The following is a 22,966-nucleotide window of genomic DNA, read 5'->3' on the forward strand; positions in this document are numbered from 1 at the left end:
ATCATCAGATTCCTGATATATGCATTCATTGGTGTACAGGATATTACGATAGTACCTCATGAAAAAAAAGTAGCTCATTACTAACTTCCTATTAAATTTTTTTGTCCGAATTAATTTGTTATCTGACAAGACTTCAATATTATCATAGTTTATTTTTCCTTCTAAGGCACATCTTACTGTATCCACTCAAACCTGGTCTTTTTCCTGTCAAATTGGCAAAGATTTTGCTAACTTTTCCTCTTCCATCCTGTTTAAGGGACCATATCACTTGGGATTAGTTCTGCTAACACATTCATGAATGCTAACAGCATCAAGTTTTTTCCTAATATTCTCATTTTTAATATGATACTGTCAATGATGCCATCTATTGAATCCTCCCCTCCCCTTCCATAATCTTTCTCACAACTATCATATCTGTGGCCCCTGGTCTTTAAACAAGTGTTTTATTTCTAATCCAACTATCAGATCCATAAGTTAAAATTGGATTTGTCTTGTATAGAGCTGGTTTATTGTTCTGATTGACTTCTCTTTCAATCAGAACAGCAAATTCCATATAAATTTATTCATTTGACTTTCTACATTACCAACATTGCTAATTCTGTTATCTACTTCCATATTTAATTTGCCATTCTCACTAAAAAATCATTCCTAAATAGCTGAAATGTTTTACTTGTTCTATAGGTTCACCATTCAGGATGCAATCAGTGTTTTCAATGTTTCTGCCTATTTTCATTGTCTTTGGCTTTTTATTGCTATGATACTGCTGACTTGTAAGCCAAATCAGACTATGTATTGCCTGATATAATTCCCATGGATGTACAGTTGTTGACCCAAGAGCAATTGCTAACATTCTCAGGAAGATTTTCATCCAAAACCAGCAGTATCTTCTTATCCATCCCCCCCCCCCCAAGTTTCTTGTCCAAAAATGTAAAGCAAAAAAAAAACAAATTCTGTTCTCTTTGAGTGGTATAAAAGAAATGAAAGCCACTTTGCTTAAATGTTGCCCAACTGCTGTTGTACCAGTTAACATTTATTATTAGATGATAGATGATCAAACATCTGTCATTGGCTACCAAGGATCAACTACTGTATCTGTTCAACAGAATATTCTGTGAGAATCAAAGGCAGTGATAATTGCCTTTTGATTTTCTAAGTTAGGGAAGGATTCAAAATCCTCAATTAACTATTGGTCAGAGCAATTGCTTTTTCCATATCAAAGAAAACTGATTTAAGTGCTCATATTTTAGGAAGGCATCTCATATAGAAGCTTCCAGTCAGACTAGACCATCAATTATTGAATGATATTTGTGGAAGTCAGATTGTATTCTAAAAAAAAAAAAAAAGGTTTTTACAGAATCTTGCACAAGCGGATTCTGGAAAAAATAGTTAACTCTCATCTTTTATGATTTTTCGAGAGAAACAACTTTATTTATTTTTTTAGAATGCAATCTGACTTCCACAAATATCATTTGATAATTGATTGTTTAGTCTGACTGGAAGCTTCCATATGAGATGCCTTCCTAAAATATGAGCACTTAAATCAGTTTTCTTTGATATGGAAAAAGCATAATGACACTGCATAGAAATTTGGAATACTGAAATGCCTATTAACTTTGGTGTCAGAGGGAATCTTTCTCTTTATCAGTAATTTTTTTATCCAACTGAATCTTCAAAGTCCATCTGGGAACCACCCTCTCCCAACTGTATACCCAAGAAGAAGGAATCCCACAAAGTTCAGTTTTAAGTGTCATGCTTTTTGCATCAAGGTTAACTTGATAACCAAATACCTGCCTCCAACTGTAATTTATACCTCTATGTAGATGACTTTACCATCTTCTTTCATTCATGTAATATGAGGGTCATAGAAAGACTGCTGCAGCAAGCCAGTGACCAGCTTTCAAAATGGGCATTTGCAAATAGATTCAGATTTTCCCAGCAGAAGGCACTTTGTGTATGTTTTTGCTTAAAATGTCTTCATCCTGATCAAGAAATTAGAATCATATATTCTACCATTCTTTAAATCACAGTTCATTTAAGTTGGACATATGCTACTGAAAGATTTGAAAAAAATTGTATGCAGTGATGCTTTACATTGTCAAGCCATTGCATTGAATTTTGCATAGAGGCCAACAGTAAATTATGATCCTATTTTCTACCTTATTTATTTATTTATTTTTTCTATAAGGAGTGGAGAACTGATTAGTTGATCTAATATCCAATATTCACCTTCAAGTGGTGTGCTGCATACAGAATGAATGAATGAGGATGGGATAGCAATTTGGGATATAGCCTACCAAACTGCATCCTTTATTGGCTTAAACCACAAATAAACATAATGGTACAATATGATGAAATTTCATACCAGCTGGGGTATTACCTGGTTAAACAATGCTACAACTGATTTCACCAGGGAACCAGGGCCAGCAATGAAAAGTCAGCTATCAGAACAAACTCAACATTCACAGATTTGAAGATAGGCACCATCAGCATATGAACTAGCAACAGAAAAGAAGTTTGACTAGCAAAAGAACTAGGGAGGTAGGACATAATTGGTGTTACTGAGACAAAGAAGACTAAAATCAGTCAGATCCTAAATAATAATTTAGTCCTTTGACTCTGGTGGTGTTAATAATAAAATCTTGATAAGAAAGGAACGATAATTAACCATAATCTTATCATTCAAATCTTAAAGTGACCTGAATTTTTTTTTATCAGGTTCATCTGCCTTAATCTCATCATCATCATCAAATTCCTGACATGTACCCTCAAGGGGTGTACAGGATATGATAGTACTACATGAAAAATTTACATCATTACTAACTTCCTATCTACAATTTTCCTCCAAATCAGTCTGTTACTTGTCAAGACTCCAACTTTATCAGATCTTATATTTCTATCGTCTAAGGCACTTTGTACCGTATCAATCCACCTATATCTTGGTCTTCCTCTGAGTTGTTTTCCTGCCAACCTTGCAGAGAACACTTGTTTTGCTAATCTTTCCTCGCCCATTCTATTTAAGTGACCATACCACCTGAGATTAGCTCTACTACCGCATTCCTGGATGCTGACAATGTCAAGTTCTTTCCTAATATCCTCGTTTTTAATATGATATTGCCATTGATGACATCTGTTCATGCCTCTAATCTTTCTCAGGACTCTCATATCTGCGGTCTCTAGTCTTTGGTCAAGTGTTTTACTTCTGACCCAGCTCTCAGATCCATAAGTTTAAACTGGTTTGAATACTGTCTTGTATACAGCTAATTTAGTGTTCCGATTAATTTCTCTCTTATTCCATATGAATTTATTCAATTTATTCAACTGGTATGGTATTGAATAAATTCCATATCAATTTATTCAATACCATACCAGCTTTGTTGATTCTGTTGTCTATTTCCATATTTAATTTACCATCTTCACTAAAAATCGTGCCTAAGTAGCTGAAATGTTTTCCTTGTTCCACAGGTTCTCCGTTCAAAACACAGTTGACATTTTCAACAATTCTACCTATTTTCATTGTCTTTGTCTTTTTATTGCTGATCTTCATACCATATCTATTACAATCATCATCATCATCAAATTCCTGTACATCCCGCAGGGGATGTACAGGATATGATAGTACTACATGAAAAAAATTACATCATTACTAACTTCCTGTCTACAATTTTCCTCCAAATCAGTCTGTTACTTGTCAAGGCTTCAACATTATCAGATCTTATATTTCTATTGTCTAAGGCACTTTGTACCGTATTAATCCACCTATATTTCTATATCTATTACAACCTATATCTCTATATCTATTACAACCTATATCTACTATACCACCTATATCTATTACAACAGTTATTCAATTTAGTCAGGGAATCTTGCAAACTTGTAGTGGATTTATTTAGAAGTATAACATCATCCATATCTCCAATTTTGATATAATTTTTAATACCACTTTCCTTCATAGTGTGATCCATATAGATAATAAATAACAGAGGGGATAATGTTCATCCTTGTCTCACACCAGATTTAACAATAAATCATTGACCTGTACTACCTTCAATTCTTACTGCTGACTTACCACTCAAATACAGACTAAGTATTGCTTGATATAATGCCCCATTGACACCATATAACTGTAGTGTATTGAATAGCTTCTCTCTTGGCACCTTGTCATATGCCTTTTCCAAATCGACAAAACTTAAATACAGATCTCTGTTATATTCCCATGCTTTCTCGACTATTTGTCGTAAAGTGAAGATCTGATCCTGACAGTCTCTATTTGGCCTGAATCCAGCTTGTTCTTCACCAAGCTTTTCTTCCACAATTCTTCTCAACCGTTTCTCAAGTATACTTGCATAGATCTTGCCAGGAACACTCAGTAGGGAAATACCTCTGTAATTCTCACATTCAATTTTATTTCCCTTTTTATATATGGGCACTATTAGGGCTCTACTCCAATCATCGGGAATTCGTCCCTCTGTCCAGGCTTTCTGAACTATGCAGTGCAGCCACTGTAAAATTCTTATACCACCATACTTCAGCATTTCTGGTCGAATATCATCTACTCCTGCTGCCTTTCCACATTTCAAGCCTTTGATGGCTTTTTCTACTTCAAGTATGGATGTGTATTCCTGACTGTATGCCTGTTGAGTGTTTTTTACCACTGTGCTATCATCACTGCTTGTTTCAGTTAGCAATTTCTCAAAGTAATTACTCCATACTTCAAGGATATCTTTTTCTCCCATTTTCATGTCACCTTTATCATCTCTAAGTCCTTTTCCAGCACTCTTTCCTCCATTTCTAAACTTCTTCAACAACCTTCAGAATATTTTGCCACCTTCTTGATATTTGCCATTCAAGAAGATTAGCCTCATATTTAGTGTTGAATACTATGGCTACTCCTTCTTTTCTTTGATTGTCATATTTTCTATCTTCTTGGCAAAGTCCTCCCATGACTTTTGTTTGGCTAGTTTTACACAGTGTTTAGCTTTCTTACATTTGTCTCTGTATTCTCTAAGAGCACAAGTTGACTTATTTGCCAGGAACGTTTGATATGCTTTCTTCTTTTCCTTCTCTGCCTCTTTAATTTCCTGTGTCCACCATGGAGTTCTGATTTTTCTATCCTTGCAGACAACCTCACCACATGCCTCTCTGGCTGAATCAATCAGGGTTTTTTTCAAGGTTTGCCACTGAATCTCCATGGTTTGGTTCTTGTTCTCAAACTGTTTCATTTTTTCTTCAGTAATATTGTATTTTAGTTTACAGTTCACATCTAAGAGCTGCTCAACTTTCATTCGCTTTAAAACTTTCTTACATGTTATTCTTTTCGATATGAAATTTAATTTTATACTGCTCAAGACAAAATATTGATTGCTTCCAATTTCAAATCCTCTGTACACTCTGGTGTCCTGCACCAGGGAGAAAACATCACTATCAACTATAACATAGTCAATGAGACTTTTCTTATTCCTTGCCTCTTCTCTCCATGTGAATTTGTGCACATTTTTATGTCGGAACATGGTTAGCAATAACCAGTCCATATCCTGAGCAGAAATCCAACAGGTATTTGCCATTATTATTAGCTTTGCTCTTTTCTCCAAATTTTCCCCAATATTTTTGATTGTCTGACAATCATTTCCCACTCTGCTATTTAAATCTCCAAAAAGGACCAACTTTTCCTTTTTCATTGTGTCAGTTGCTTTCTCTAAAGCATGAAAAAATTCCTCTACTTCTACCTTAGTAGAACCTTCTGTAGGACCATAGGCACAAATAAGTCTCATTGTCCAGTTCCCCATTCTGATATTTGCCCACATCACTCTACTTGATACTGCCTGCCATTCAAGAAGATTAGCCTCGTATTTAGTGTTGAATACTATGGTTACTGCTTCTTTTCCTTGATTGTCATTGCCTGAATATAACATTTTGTATTTATTGCTCAAAAAGTTCTCACCAGTTTTTGTCTTTTATTTTTCAGTCACCCCTATTATGTCGATCTGGTACTTATCTAATTCCTCAGCTAGCTCCATTTTATTTGCCATTCAGGCTTGTTATGTTGATAGTACTGATCTTTAACTCTGGTGATGTTGATTTGGGGTGTGCTTTCAGATTGTTCCAGTAGCTGACTTTTCGTTGTTCGCCCTGGTTTCCTGGCGAAAACAATGGGAGCCTTGTTTAACCAGGCGATGCCCCAGCTAGCATGAAATTTTGTCATGTTGTACCATCATTTTGTATATTGGTTTAAGCCAATAAAAATGCAATTTGGTCGGCTAAATCCAAAATTTTCAGCCTATCCTCGTTCGTTCATTGTCCAGGTAGATACCCAACAAGGTGCACCACGAGAAGGTGAGGATTGGACATTAGGTCTGAAGCCCTGTTCAGTTCTCCGTATTCCTTTAAAGGCTATGTGAGGTTTCCTCTCCGTTATACAGCTTTGACCCTTAACAAGTTCATTGCCAGTCATGCGATATCGCGTGATGCGAGTTCTCACCAAACGGCCGCTCAAGCGTTATCGCGTGGACGTCACTATCAAGTAAAAAAAATTTGGCCACCACACGAAATTCCAATTTTCAGCCTGGCAATGAACGTGTTATGCCCCCCAATCTGCCTTAATCTCCATTCATATGTGTGGTGAATATTGGTATCAGAATTTTCAGGAGTTTCAAGAGAAGGAAATGATCACAAGACACTGCTTTTCACAATAAATCCTTCAAAAAAAATCCTTAGAACTTACTTACTTCAAACTCAAATCATCCATGTGATACATTTTCATTTATGTTCTTGTCTTCTTTGATTCTTGACTTGCAGCTAAGCCTTATAGGGAGACGTTATTTCATGATCACTATAATGCTTTCTGAGAAAGTTCTTGTTCATGTAGTTAGTATTAACAATCAACCATTTAGACTTAAGTGCTGGTTTGAACTTATTATCCTGTATTTCATCTCAGTCACTTAGACATCCTCAGGGAAACACTATTAAAATTGCAAATCACACACCACAAATTTGCACAAACACTAAATGCAAAAGATTTGACTAAAAGCCTAAACTCTTATGGGGGGGGGGTAGGCCTGAGAATCAAAAGTCCCAAATCTTGAGGAGTTTAATACAACCCCTTATTAAGATTAGGTTGGTTTTCTAATTCTATTGCTGATTCTAAAAAAAGTCTTTTGTGCCAAAGCGTAGTAGTTTTTTCCATTTAATTCTGTGCTGCTAGATATCCAGTGCATGGGGACTCACCATGCTTATGGTTACAAATGTATTTTTTATCTTCTTCTAGACAGATGTTAGCAGATCTCTCAGTTTCACCATAATATTGCAGGAAGAAGGAACTTTGTAAAGCACTATAACTGTTAGAGGAGGTAGAAGATCGTTGGGAAAGCATATGAGGATTGGTTACTCATAACTATTATTTTTCAGGAAATAACAATGTATACTAAAATATTAATTATAAAAACTTTAATTAATACTTTCCTATATTTCAGCAACGTTACATTGCCATCATCAGGGATCACCCAAAACCGTGCACACAGTTTTTGGTGATCCCTGATTATTCACTGGGAAATGATCCTGAAAAAAAGGCAACGAAAGTCGGACCTAGAGTCCCAAATGGCCCTCCAAATGGGCTAAATCTTCAGCTCAGTGGCCAAGACTACCCAATTTAGCCTGCTGGGGATACCATTTGAACTCTAGGTCTGACTTTGGTTGCCTTTATTCAGCCTCATTTGCCCAGTGTTAGTGACTGCGTGAACACATCATTGTTTTTTGCGATCGCTGATGATGACAATGTAGCGTTCCTGAAATATAGGAAAATATTAATTAAACTTTTTATAATTAACATTTTAGTATACATTGTTATTTCCTAAAAATTAATAGTTGTTAGATAAGCTTTGAATAAAGATGGCCACACTCATTTGCTCTCCCAAGGATTCTCTACCTCTATCAGTTTCGGGTGTTTACAAAACTCCTTGTTCCTGCAACTTCTTACTATTGTCAAACTGGGAGATCTGATAGAAGAACATAAAAATACATCTGTAACCATCAATATCTAAGGTATGGGTTTGCTGACCATACCTTAGATAGTTGGCTAGTACCTATGGCTAGCCAATAGCACCCATAGAGGATGCTCCTAATAGGAGTTGATGCTTTCAGTCTAATCTTTTCCTCTTAGTGTTTGTGCAAATTTGTGTCTTTTTTGCAATTTTTAATATTGTTTCCCATGATAATGTCTCAAACATATCAAATGCTGACATAACTGCCAATATATCATATGTAGATGTACACAAATATTGTTCCTTTATGGTCTCTATCTCTTTCTCTGTTATTGTATTTCTGCTTTAAACGTATCTTGTTTTATACAACTTTAGTTGGTTGCACATCATATATTCCATTCATGAATGTCGAATTCATAAAGAGAATCAGTATATAGAAATTATATAATTGGATAATCACACACACACACACACACACACACACACACACATGCAAAAAAAAGTATATAATATTTAAGAGAAGGGCTATGGTAGCAAACGATTTGATGCATAGGCTATGTAGGAGTGGATGAGAGTTTTTGGATGTGTGGAGTGAGTTTGAGGGAAGATTGGATTTGTTAGAGGAATGGCCTACACCTGAATGTGTTTGTTATCAGCAGTCTAGAAAAACTAATAACTGGTATGAGACCTAACACAGTCAGGGAAACTAAAATATAAAGGGAGGAATGAAGTGAATGTAAGTATAAGAGTGACAATGTAATATAACTGCATTAATGACTGGAATGGGTTTTGTCATGGAAATGTTGACAAGAAGAGAACAATTTTGGGTTTCTGTTCATCCGGTTCGTACCCATAAAATGTGTGCAAAGATGTCTACATGTGTAAGGCATTAGAGAAGAATAGAGATCTGCAAGTTGTCCAACTGTGTCAGGCAGACATCAGACAAGACAATACAAAAGAACAAACAGGTAGGTTATTATGTCTGTACACGAATACTAGGAGTATCAGAAACAAATGGATAGAGTTTGTTGCCTTAGCCAATATGTTGCATCCTCATATTTGTAGGTATTAGGGAGACCTGGCTATCAGAATCAGACGTACTAACTGGTATCGAGTGTCAAGAGTACAGTATTTTTAGGAAGGATAGAGAGGATAGGAGAGGAAGGGGGCATGCTCATAACGATATCGGATGACTTGAATCCAGTTAGAGTTGAGACCTATGATTGTAATACTACTACTAACAATATTTCACGTGGTAGTGAGTTTGAAGCCATCTGGTGTGAGATGGAATCTAAGACGATCAATTACATAGTGGGATGTTGTTACGGACCTGATGGATCAGTTGCTAGTGACAAAGAAATCAACAATAGAAAAGATGAGCACGAAAAGAATAATCATAATGGGAGACTTTAATTATCCAAATATTGATTGAGTAGCAGTAGAATCTCATGAGAAGAATGAAAATGCATTTATTGAGCTGTTGTGGGACAACTTCCTCAAGCAGCATGTGATTGAAGGAACTCGAGGGCAAAGAGTGTTAGTTTTGATTATACTGTCAGAGGGCATTTCAGTTAAAGATATAACTATTCTGCCTCTGGTTGGTGACAGTGATCATGCGGTACTCACTTGAGAAGTGACTAAGTTTATGAATGTTCCATTCAGAAAAGGTTACATGCTGAACTACAAAGCAGGAATTATGACCAACTGAGGAGTATACTGAGTTCAGTGGAATGGGATTGGTTGCTGGATGGAAAGAATATTGATAGTGCATGGGAAGCATTTAAACAGCACTTGAATGATGTGATATCAGAATGTGTCCCAAGAGTTCGAAGAATAAATAGAGTAGGAGTCAAATGGATGTGTAATCTTATTAAGCAAGAGATTTGTAAGAAAAGGCCAATGTGGAAGGAATACTGTGTGCATAACGATGACTTCCGTATGAAGATTATAAGCAACAGCCTTCCGAACTGTTGTATGGAAAGCAAAGTTTGAGTATGAAAAGAAACTGGCTCTGCGTGCTAAAGACAACCCACAAGAATTCTATCAATATGCTGTAAGTAAAAGAAAATGAAAGAATAACTCTTCTAAATCCAGATGGAAGAGGTTGTCCAATTAATGAGTGCCCATTTTGTTAAAAGCTATCAACCTGGTGTATGCAACATTGAGCTCACTGCTACCTCTTCACTAGATGAAGAAATGCAGGTGTATGAGGACAAGGTATTAGAGCTGTTGCACAAATTGAATAAGAATTCAGCAATAGGGACTGATGAGATATCAGCACGTGTGCTAAAAGAGTGTTCAGCTGAACTGGCCATTCTTTTGACCAGGCTGTTTAACACTGACTGCCGTATGCAGCAAGTGTTCCTCACAACACACACACACTTTCCGCTAGCATCATGTAATATATATCTGTTTCACAGGTTAACCTGTCATTATTCCTTAGTGAAACAGTTGTGTCTCACAGCAGCTATTTTTAATGCATGGGCTGTATATAAGCATAGCCTCACTAGAAACTGAGCTTAGCCCATCAAAATACAGGCAGCCCTCGATTCACAATAACGGCGGATGGCTGCGTGTGCTTTCTTACTGCAGTGTGGTCTGACTCTGACTGAGAAACGATGCTAGCAAGCACTCTAGTGTTTGAGTGTTTACCGAGCTACTATGACATATGAATCAAATCTCGTTTTACTGTTGAATCTACCTAATTGTTCTGTTTATTATTTTTTTTTTTACATACGTATTTAAATTGATAAAGTATATAATTACATACCATGTCTGATAAAAGAAGTGCAGAACTTCGTGTTAAGAAGGCGAGCAAATCAATCGCACTGAAAAGAAGATGGAGGTGTTTCAAAGAATGGAAGATGGGCAGACATGTGCTAATGTCTGTAGAAGTATGAACTTACCTCCATCGACTGTTACTACAATTATGAAAAATGCAGATAGAATAAAACAGTCTGTGCAACAATCTATGGCAGTACTAAATGCAGAACATGTAAGTTATAGCAGGGGTAAACTTCATGAAAAAATGGAAAAATTATTATCATTATGGATGGATGACTTGAATCAGAAAAACATTCCTCTGACACAGGCTGTTATAACTGAGAAAGCAAAAACCATTTTTGAGGATCTTAAACAGACAGATGGAGGCGAAACAGTTTTAGGAAGCAAAGGTTGGTTCACGAGATTTAAGTCTCGAAGTAAGTGCCACAGTGTCAAATTATGTGGTGAGGCCGCAAGTGCAGATGTTGCGGCAGCGGCTGCTTTTCCTTAAGAATTTCAAGACTGTGTAGTACAAGGAAGTTATCCTCCTGATCTCATTTTTAATGTTGATGAGACTGGGCTGTACTGGAAACAATTGCCATCACGCACCTGTGAAGAACGTTCTGCTTTAGGTTTTAAAGCTGCAAAAGACAGACTTATGCTTTTGTTGGGTGCAAATGTCTCTGGAACTTTGAAGTTTAAACCAGTGTTGGTGTACCATTCACAGACACCATGCACCTTCAAGGGTCTAAAAGCCACGCTGCCAGTCTATTGGAAATGGAACAAGAGAGCTTGGGTTACACGAGACGTTTTTATAGATTGGTACACAAATTATTTTTGTCCTATCATACTTTGCTTCTGTAAAGAAAATGATTTGCCAGCCAAGGCATTGCTTCAATGGCTTGGTCGATCTACCAATCGACCAACCTTTGCCTCAGCCGGCAAAGGTTGGTCGATTGGTAGAGCCTCTGCTACTAATGGCTCAGTTAAGTAAGTTTGAGCGCGGTTAGTAGTTGGAAGGGGGCCAATCGTTCGATGCTGTCGGCACACTCTCCCTCGATGAGTCTTTGGACTCCCTGGAGGTGTCAAAATAATAATAATAATAATAATAATAATAATAATAAAACCTTGCTGAAGTAAGAACACCATTGGATGTCAAGGTTGTTTACAGGCCCCCAAACACAACATTGCTTTTGCAACCGATGGATCAGCGGATTATATCAATCTTCAAAGCCTATTACCTCCGTCTAACATTTATGGAAATGGTAAGAGTCTTGGACACTTCAGGAAAAACTATTAAAGACTATTGGCAGTCATTTGATATTTTGAAGGGCATTAACAACATCAAGGCAGCTTGGAACAAAGTGTCAGCAAAGTGTTTAAAAGGAGCATGGCAATAACTTCTTCCAGCATTTATGCACAACTTCAAGGAACTAGAGCAAGAGGAGAATGTTATTGAAGACATTACCAAGCTTGCGTGAGAGGTGGGATATTACAGCTGAAGATGTGACAGAAGTCTTAGAGAGTCATGATAAACCGCTTTTCAATGAAGACTTAAAGGAATTAGCCGAACAATTAAGTTAACATCCAAAGGAGGAGAAATAAAATGAAGAAGGTCCTCTGAGAGATATAAAAACGGCTGATTTACAACATATCCTTGCAAGCATTGACTGATGAACTCTGCGAAATGGACCACGATTGGGAACAGAGTGCAGAAGTAAAAAGGAGTGTAATTGCATCTATTCGACCTTGCACTGAACTTAAAGAAAGAAAAAGAAAATCTAGGCAGTTAACACTGGATACTTTTTTTCAAAAAAAAAAAAATGCAGGTGATCTGAAACCAGGAACTTCATCATAGAAATATGTAATATCTTTTCGAAGTTTCATACTTTTTGAATATAATTTTGTTTTGTTTTCGTTATTAATAATTTTATTTTAACAAATATATTTGTATGTATTTTCAAAGCTTTAAATATAATAATGTTACACATACTTCATGTGCATATTTTTTGACTGCACGGAACATAAACCTTGTACCTCCCATTAAATTTGGGTTCATTTTACGCTGATTCGGTTTACGCCTGTTTTTTCAGGAATGGAAGTGAGGCATAAACTGAGGGCTGCCTGTACTTGAAATTTTTCATGTATCAAAATAAGAAAACATATATATGTATATATTTTTACTATTTTTTCGCAAGTGTTTAAATAAAACAAAGGAGATAAATTGAAGTATTTATTTCAAAAATGCAAGAAACGTAAGCTATTTTGATTTCAGCTTGAAGACGATAAAAGAAATGTTATTTTTATTATTTTAGTCAATAAATGAAAAAAAAATAGCTAATTGCTAAAGAGTGCAATCATGGGCTTTGCAAAGGCATGTCACACAGTAATATTTTTCGCACTGGTCACATTTATTGATATGTTACTACCAGTCTCACCTTTATAGAGGAAATAAGAGTTTATGGCAGACGACCCTAGAACAGGGCCGGTTTTATCATTAGGCAAACCTCGGCAATCGCCTAGGGGTGCTAAGACTTCGGGGTACCCTGAAGTCTTATAGAGACAATAAGAAGGCATATAGAGACAATGTATAGGGGTGCTTAAATTTTCTTTGCCAAGGGTCATCAGATACTCTCAAACTGGCCCTGCCCTAGAAGCATGCCAGCGGCAATTTTTCTGTACGTCTATCATAAGAACAGAACAGAGCCGGTTTTATCATTAGGCGAACCTAGGCAATCGCCTAGAGGCACTAAGACTTTGGGGTACCCTGAAGTCTTAGAGAGACAATCTTCTGGTTCCCATCTGCCATACGGCCGCAGGAGGGTAGCTAAATGCTACCATTCTAGGGAGAGATGATTATGAGCAAGGTGGTTTCCCGTTGCCTTCCTTGCCGTAAGTATTTATGACTGTAACCTGTGTGTTCCCGGGGCCGGTTTGCCTGCTTGCTGGATGAAAACCCCGGATAAACTGGCGGAAAAACCCTGCTGCCCACGCCCAAGACCAGCTAACTTGGCTATGGCTGAGGAAGATCCTTAAGCTCCTCACGTCGTGGACGGGAATCGAACCTAGGACACTCCTTCCCCAGGCATATGGTTGCAAAGCGCACAGCCACTAGGCTAACCGCGCAGGCAGAGAGACAATAAGAAGGCATATAGAGACAATGTATAGGGGTGCCTAAATTTTTGTTTGCCTGGGGGCATCAGATACTCTCGAACCGGCTGTGCCCTAGAAGCATGTCAGTGGCAATTTTTCTGTACCATTTGATACATTTTCTCAAACTTGTTGAGTAAGATTTAATCTGGTCAGATAAATCTATGAAAGTCTTAGATTTGTTATAATCTACGACGCCATCAGGCTTATTTACTTCAGAATTTCGACTGGAGCTGACCATCATCATCTGACCAACATGCTTTGTAGAAAGAGTTGGGACATCACGTTTGTCCTGCCACTTCGTGACCACAATTCCTGTATTGCTCTCCATAGAGATACATTTACCTTTTCTTAGTTTTTTTTTAATTACTTCTCCTGGGTTGTTTTTCCTCAAGGTACCAACTAGTGGTGTGTTTTTCTTTCAAGTAACTTATGGGCAAGATCTACCCTCGTGTAATAATTGTCTACATAAATTGTTCTGCCACAATCTAGCAGTGGGTTGCATAATTTCATAATAACAGTAATTGGGACATTTTCATTGGCATTTGTCAAATTTTTTCTTTCCCGCAATAAGTTTTGAAGTCATGGGTATAGCCACCTTCGACGCATAACTTGAATAGTTTGACTCTGAATTATGTCGTTTGTTTATTATGTATTGCAGGAATGTTATCCTGCCTCGAAAAGGGACCAATGTCTTGTCTATACAGACTCGTTCTCTGCTTGTGAAATAATGTTTGAAATGAGCTCTCAAAGATTCAATTAATGTCTTGAGCTTATACAGTCTATTGGAAACATCTGCATTTTCATTATTCGAAAAATGCCAGTTTGATAGCAGCAGCTCGAAACAATTTTGTGACATGACATTACTAATTTTATTTGAATGGATTATTTTTTTCGACCAATAGTTAGACAGGTGAGGCAAACGGAAAAGACCGATCCAAAGCTGCGATCCAATGAAAGTCTTCATTTCTTGTATGTTGGTATCTTTCCATTTGTTGATTCTTGTACTGGGCAAATAACTTGCATTTATTTTCTGAGAAAAAAAAAAAATCATTGATCACGAGTTCTAACAAATGTTCATCTAAAAACAATCTATAAAAATCGATGGGTGACTTTTCAAACATATTTTCAAATAGTTCAACAAGTATTCCTGCATTTTCACCTTCGAATGTGCCAATTCCTTCAAATACCTACCCATTACTTCGCTCCATGCCAGAGAAGGTAATTCATCTTTGTTTTCTTTTTCTGAGGAATCGTATAGGTAGAAATTACTCCCAACATTCTCAATAGCTTCTGTGATGTGGTCATCTATAAAATAGTTTTCGGTAGGCACGTTTGTGGATGAGGAACAAGATGGAAAAACAGGAGGACGTCTGGGAGTGTTTTTTTCTTTTTCAAGAGTGGTCTTTCACCATCTGAAGATGATGAGTTTCCTGCTTCACTTGGCTCATACTCTGCATCATCAGATGAGCCCTCGAAAGGATGGTCTTCTTCTTCTTCGACATCAATTCGTCCAAATGTTTTTGCAATCTTTGCTGCTGTCTCTTGTAGTCACCCATATTATTAAATAATAACGTTCTCAAAACATTTCAAAACAGTCACTATTTTACATCAGAATTACCTAAGAGTTTCATGCCGAAGAACTATCGGCAAGTCCAAGTGTAAGTCAACACCTGGGTGGTGCAACTCAGAGCAAAGGTGGAGCAAGATCCATCACTATGCTTAATATTTTAACATAATGTAAAATGCAACTCCTAGGAGATGTATTACTGTTTTACATTATGAGGAGAAGTCACTACCCAGACCAGTTTCGACCTTTATTGAGGTCTCATCAGTGAGTAGGCAGACCTGGATAATACCAAGGTTTAAGTGAACCGAACTTACATATACTACTACTAACGAATTGCCAGACTGGTGTACCCATATATTATTATTACTATGATAAAGAGCTAAGAGGCTATTTTTCCGGTGGCATAAATTAAGTTAAGGGGATAATAAATCCCTCATTATTTTAAAGCTGGATACAAAACTCGGAGATTGAAATCTAAGAGTTTCATGCCAAAGAACTATCGGCGAGTCCAAGCGTAAGATAACACCTGGGTGGTGCAACTCAGAGCAAAGGTGGAGCAAGATCCATCACTATCATTAATATTTTGTCATAATGTAAAATGCAGCTCCTAGGAGATGTAGTACTATTTTACATTATGAGGAGAGGTCACTACCCAGACCGGTTTTGACCTTTATTGAGGTCTCATCAGTTAGTAGGTAGACCTGGATAATACCAAGGTTTAAGTGAACCGAACTTACATATACTCCTACTAACGAATTGCCAGACCGGGGTCTGGGTAGTGACCTCTCCTCATAATGTAAAACAGTAATACATCTCCTAGGAGCTGCATTTTACATTATGAGAAAATATTATGGATAGTGATGGAACTTGCTCCGAGTTGCCCTAGTGTTGTACCACCCAGGTGTTGACTTATGTTTGGATTCGCCGATAGTTCTTCGCCATGAAACTTTTAGATTTCGATCTTTGAGTTTCGTATCGGGCTTTAAAATAATGAGAGATTTATTATCCCCCTTAACTTAGAATTACCCGATGAAAAGAACTACCTGTTTTTTGTTTCACTATATCATTTAACTAGTGATAAAACAAAGTCACAACAACTCGGTAAACAAATATACTAAGAAATCCAAACTTGATAAATGGGTTATATGTGAAACATGCATGCCTCATATGGCCATATAGTGTTTTATTGTTGGCACAGTCTTTCTTTGCTCAGCAGGCCATGTGAAATGCATGTGTGTCACACTGAATAAATGTTTCAACAAAAACAAAAAATTATTTTCACAGCTCAGTTAAGTGAAATAATTACTAGAATAACATAATAACATCAGAACAGGGAAGATTCTGCAGGAATGGAAGGAAGGAATGTATGGTAATTCCATTGCACAAGGGTGGTGCAAAGACTGGTATCCAACTATCAACCAATTAGTTTCTCAGGAGCGGTAGTGAAGATTTTGGAAAAATTGATTAGGACTCGCATTCAGAAATGGGTTGATAGTGAATCTCTATTTTGCAATGAACAATATGGGTTTACTAAGGGAAGGTCATGTTTTAGCAACTTGCTCACATTCTATAACAATGTTACCATTGAACTAGACAAGGGGAATGGATTCACCATGATACTTTTGGATTTTGTTAAGGCTTTTGACAGAATATAGCATGGAAGAATGTTGAATAAATTGGAGAATATGGGTTTGGATTATAAAATATTAGTGTGGTTAAGAGGATGGCTGACTGACATAAATAAAAAAGTGGTATATGAAGGATGTGAGTCTGCAAGATTTATGGTAACCAGTGATGTACCACAAGTATCAGTGCCTGGTCCACTGTTATTCAATCTGTACATTAAGGATATTGGAAAGGATTTGACCAGTGACATACAGCTATTTGTTGATGATGCAAACATAGGTAGGCTAATCAGGAATGCTGCTGATATGCAGTACTTGCAGAATGATTTGAATAGGCTGGAATAATGGCCATGGGAAAATGGGTGTCAGTTCAATGTTATTAAATGTAAAGTCATTCACTTTGGCGTGATTAGATAACCAATGTATTATATTGGTGGGATTAGGCTAGAAGAAACTGATGAGGCTAGGGATCTTGGAGTGTTAATAGATAGGAAGTTGAAGTTCAGGGGCCATGTGGCAAAGATTGCAAATACAACTCAAAAAAGATAATTGCAATGCTGAAACGAACATTCACATGTAAAAATAAGGATGTTATTTTGCCTCTTTACAAGCCCTTGATGAGACCTCACTTGGACTATTGTGCACAGGTCTGGTCTCCTGGTTTCCATTCTGATTCTGATATATTGGAGAGAGTACAAAGGAGAGTGTTAAAAAGGATATCATGATTGTGGAATACTGATTATGAAGACAGATTGCGAATTTGTAGACTGCGGACACTAGCAAACAGGAGAAAAAGGGGATGATATGATTGAGACTTACAAACTTCTGAAAGTGTCATACAGGATTTCAATTGATGAAATTTTTCAATTTATAGAGGGGGGTGGGAAGGACGAGAGGGCATCCTTGGAAGCTGAGAATGAAGGCCGCTAAGAAGGGGGTGAGGGCTAGATTTTTCTCTCCTGCAAGCAGTGTGAATGAATTCAAGAATAAGTATGATATCTGGTGTGTGTGTGGTATGTGGCCTCTATCGATGAGTCTCTGTCACCCTGGAGATCTCTCTTAAATAATAATAATATTTTTTTATCACATTTTCAGGTTTCAATATCCATTATTAATGGTTCTAATTCTGCATCTTTCATCTTTGAATGTGAAATAATTCAATTATTTGGCATTGGTTATTGTTGATCTGCGTGTCTATTTTTGATTTTCTTTTCTTGATTGGCTGTTTACTTTGCAGTATGCTCGAATGCTCTCTAAACATATAATCATTCGTATGCATTATTTTTATTTGGTCATATTCCAAAATGGCAAAATATCAGTATTAGACAAAATAGATTTTTGGAGTGACTGGCATAAAACATCCTGTGAAACTGCCATTATGTAAATAAAGCTTGATGATATACTGAAATTCCTCCTCCTCCTCTGAATTTTTGGTTTCTAATGCTTTTCTGTCATAAAAAATTCTGACTCATCATGGACAAACACCCCCCCCCCCACAATTCCTAGGATGAGTATGCACAATAGGCTTGTGACTTGGATTATAGAGTGGGTAATTGATAGGTATCTTGGAGTGATATCTACAAAATACTACATTCTTCTTTGCTTGGACCACCACTGTTTAACCACTGTATATTAATGACATTGGGGATGGCCCAGATGAGAATATCCATTTATATAATGATGATGACGATGATTATGCAAAGATCAAATGTCTCTTATTATTTGAACTTTGCATAATCATGAAAATTCTTACAGTTAAACTTGAACAGCCTGATTATATTGACAAATGTTAACCATTGTAAGTTTCTTTTGTAATTACATGGTTATGCATTTTGGATTGAAACATGCAGGCTGAATTTTATGTTAATGGGAATTTGCTGTAAACAGTTGGTGAAACTAGAGGCCTAGGGGTAATAGTAAACAGCAAGTTGTAATTTAGCAGATTACTAAGGGCACATTGCACATCAGATAACTGCATGGTTGAAGTGAACACTAACTTAGAATGAAGTAATTCTCCAACTTAACAAAGTTTTGACAAGGCCACTTCTGGATTATTCTGTTTAGGTATGGCCACCTAGATTGCATGGAGATGAGCAAACAGTTCAAAAGATCCAATATTGGTAATCGAGAAAATATCTTTCCTGTGGAACTTTGAATATGAAGATCTGTTTCGTATTCAAAATGGAAAAAAAGTGATCTTTCATTTTGTACCATATTTTTATTTAGCATCTATATATATACCCTGTTGGCAAAACATTTTTGGTTACTAATGCTTTTCTGCCATAAGAAAGATCATTATGGGTCCAGTTTTAGTCATTGACTAAAGGAATGTTTTCTAGGTGTTTTTCAGGCATACCTGATCCTTTCAGGTTGAACATATAACTCATTATTTCAGACTATAATACTAGTTAGGGTTTATGATTATGAGTTACTGGCAATTGTTTGCTATATTCTTGCCCTGAGGTCTTTGAAGTCAAACTCTTAATTGTCAGTGATGAACAAAGGCAGTGATTGGCTGCTGATTTCTAAAAGTCAGTGATAGCTAAATGAGTTCTGTAACGTTTGGGTAATAAAAGCCTTTAGAGGATAGTTATTGAGAGTTTATTTTTCACTTCGTTAGACTATAATAAGTTTAGTTTAATCCTTTATCCAAGTGTGAGCAAACAAAGTTTGCGCCTGAAAGTATCTTCAAGACTGGGGTAAGGTAGTACAACACCAGGCAACTTGTTGCAAAGGTGGAGAAAGATCTCATCACTCCTATCTCAGTATCTCCAATAATGCAAAGCACGTCGCCTTGCGGATATGTGTAATGCTATGCATTAAGGCAAGGGCCACTACCCATACCGGTTTTGACCTCTCATTGCTTATGCCTTGGTGTCTTCACTACTGGGCCTTACTTCCACTGACGAGAATTCAATAAAGGTCAAAACCAGTATGGGTAGTGGCCCTTGCCTTAATGCATAGCATTACACATATCTGCAAGGAGACGTGCTTTGCATTATGGGAGATACTGAGATAGGAGTGATGAGAACTTTCTCCACCTTTGCAATGAGTTGCCCGGTGTTGTACTACCTTATTCCAGTCCTGAAGATACTTTCAGGTCCTAACTTTGTTTGCTCACACTTGGATAAAGGATTAAACTAAACTTATTATAGGATAGTTATTATTTAGAAGAATGTCTCCTGTTTTTGTCTTCTAAATTTATAACAGTTTTGTTAACATGGTATTTCCTTAATTCTTCTGTTAGTTCCTAGATAGCTTTACTGTTGCCCTTGCTCCCTGATGAAAACAGTGGGGTTTAAACCCCATCTAGCATAGCATTTGATCACATTGTATCAGTATTTATGCATAGTTTATTCCAATACATAACATCATTTGGTTTACTAAGTCTCAAATTGCTAGCACTTCACATGGAAAATTATCAAGTTTTGGATTTAAAAAAACATCTCTAGTGTGTAATCTAACAGATAAGCTTAGGTGTTGATGGTTATTTATGACTTATTTTTCACGGTATTAACAACACCACAAACACTTTTATCAACAAAGATGTTTTATTAAATTCTACAAACAGATTAATGGTACTGCTATGGGTTCCCCCCCCCTCTCTCCCCCGTTAGCAAATTTTTACATGGAACACTTTGAAAACAAAGTACTTACCATAGCTACATACAAGCCACAAGTGTGGTTGCACTATGTAGATGATGTGTTTGCCATCTGGCCCCATGGACAAGACACTTTGGATGCTTTTGTCACCTACCTAAACAGCCAACACCCCAAAATTCACTTCACAGAAGAAAAAGAATCAAAGCCTACACACACAGGAAGATACCTACATAAACAATCACATCATCATCCAGTCCAACAGTACGGCGTTTTAAAAACACTTACACACAGAGCCAGAGCCATTTGTTCTAACGATACAGCTCTGGATACTGAACTCCAGTACCTGCGCCATACGTTCTTAGCCAACGGCTACAATCCCTACAAAATAGATAAAATACTATATAGGCCCATTACTTCCCCCCCCCCCCAATACACAAGAATACAACACGACCATTTCTATTCCCTATATCAGAGGTACATCGGAAAAGACAGTCAAAGTATTGTTGAAACATGGCCTTCGCACCACCTTCAAACCTCATGTCAAGCTGGCAACTCTGATCCGCTCACCTAAGGATGAACTTCACCCTTTAGCACACCCAGGAGTGTATGAAGTTCCATGTGACTGTGACTTGGCCTATTATGGGCAAACAGGAAGATCAGTGAACATCCGCCTGGAAGAAAATGAAAGATACATTCACTACTATTACTATGGCAAGTCGGGACTGGCAGACCACGCTTTGGACACTCCTTCACACAGGATTAGATGGAGGAAAATGAATGTGCTATTTAGGAGTCGTTATAGATCTGAAAGATTATTTTTTGAGTCAGCAATGGCTTTGAAGAATTCTCCCAACCTTAACAAATATGGTTGCATTAATTTGCCAAAAATTTGGGAGACGGTTATCCTAAGAAAAACTCCTGGATAACTGCTTTTTTTTTTTTCTCTCATTAGAGGGTGCCAAAATAGGACTTTAGATCTTTTGTCTTTTGCAATATTGTTGTTTCACTCAATGTCACGTTTACATGTGTGTTGTGCTCTGATGATGCTGAGTTGAAAATCAGCGAAATATAAGCATTAATAAAACATCTAGTGTGTAATGTTCAGCAGCATGCTACATCATTTTATCTTTAGAGTAGTATTATCATAGATTTTATGCACATTTTAAATGTGTTGTTCTTTTTCTTCCTTTTATTCTGTAGTTTTCATATATTAAAATAATTTCATTGAGCATTGAAATTATTTTGAGACTATTGAAACATAATGTTTTGATTTGCATTACATTAGAAAAAATAATTATACTTACATTTTTCATCAATTGCATTTAATTATACTCTTCTATTATTATTATTAACAGTAAGAAAAGTTATATGAGTGATAATATTGAGATTAAAAAATAATGGATTCACTGTCTCACTTCGAGTTTTCTTTCTTGTTGCTTTAAACAAATTATTGATTTATACTGTCTGCTGCTTAGTTTTTTAATTACTGTATTTTTTTTTTTTATTTGTCAAGGAAACTTCACAAATCATAGTAGAAGCCTTCCAAATGGCATTGATCCATCAGATTATAAGGCACTTGGTAAAGGTGTTCTCTCTAATGACAGTATTATTGAAAAATATAAAACTTCCCTCAGTTATTATAGAAAAGTAAGTATATAATATGCTTGTAAGAAGACATTATTCTTTAAATGAAAAAAAAAAGTTTCATAAAACTTTTGGAATATGATTCAGATTTTTATGTTTGTAATTAGACTGTTAGTCTGATCTTTTTGCTGCATTTACTGAGAAATATATTATAGAGTTTAATAATTCAAATTTAGTTTGTTCAGTTCTAAAATTTGATTCTTAATAGTGCTTGCTCTTTTTCATGTAAAAATATAAATAAAATAAAAATAATTAAAGAAAAATCCACTGCCTGAGTACTAATATACTCAGGCACTGGCTACATTGGTGGGAAAATACAGGGTGGCCATAAAATAACTTTCCCTCTTTAAAGGCATCTGTAGCTAAAACCAATAAACGGAATGAGACCAAATTTTATATCGAGACTTTTGAAGGCATGGGGAGATGATTTCTGCGAAAAAAAGATTTAGTCGCCAATAGGGGAAATTTTGGTGCTGACAGAGCTGAAAACAAGCGGATAATTTCATTAAAGGCAGATAAAATAGAATAATAACATTTCGACGGTGTAAGCGACAGCCACATCACTCATTCCAGCTGGATATGTGGCGTGTTACAATGATGATAATAATAATAATAATTAAACTAAAACAACAACTTGC

General features: G+C 36.6%; 1 protein-coding gene across 2 annotated transcripts in view; it reads left to right on the forward strand.

Moving 5' to 3' along the window:
* Positions 1 to 22,966, forward strand: part of brun (trafficking protein particle complex subunit brun) — a 452,915-nt gene that overhangs the window by 62,678 nt on the left and 367,271 nt on the right. For both annotated transcript variants that reach the window (XM_090414220.1, XM_090414221.1), the window contains exon 6: positions 22,198 to 22,331. In XM_090414220.1, coding sequence (XP_090270346.1) covers positions 22,198 to 22,331 — 134 coding nt within the window. The remainder of the gene's footprint in view (positions 1 to 22,197; positions 22,332 to 22,966) is intronic.

The sequence above is a fragment of the Typopeltis vanoorti genome, chromosome 25 (assembly GCF_054136105.1).
Source record: "Typopeltis vanoorti isolate ZY-2024b chromosome 25, IOZ_Tvanoo_1.0, whole genome shotgun sequence".
In the NCBI taxonomy this organism is placed as follows: Eukaryota; Metazoa; Arthropoda; class Arachnida; order Uropygi; family Thelyphonidae; genus Typopeltis; species Typopeltis vanoorti.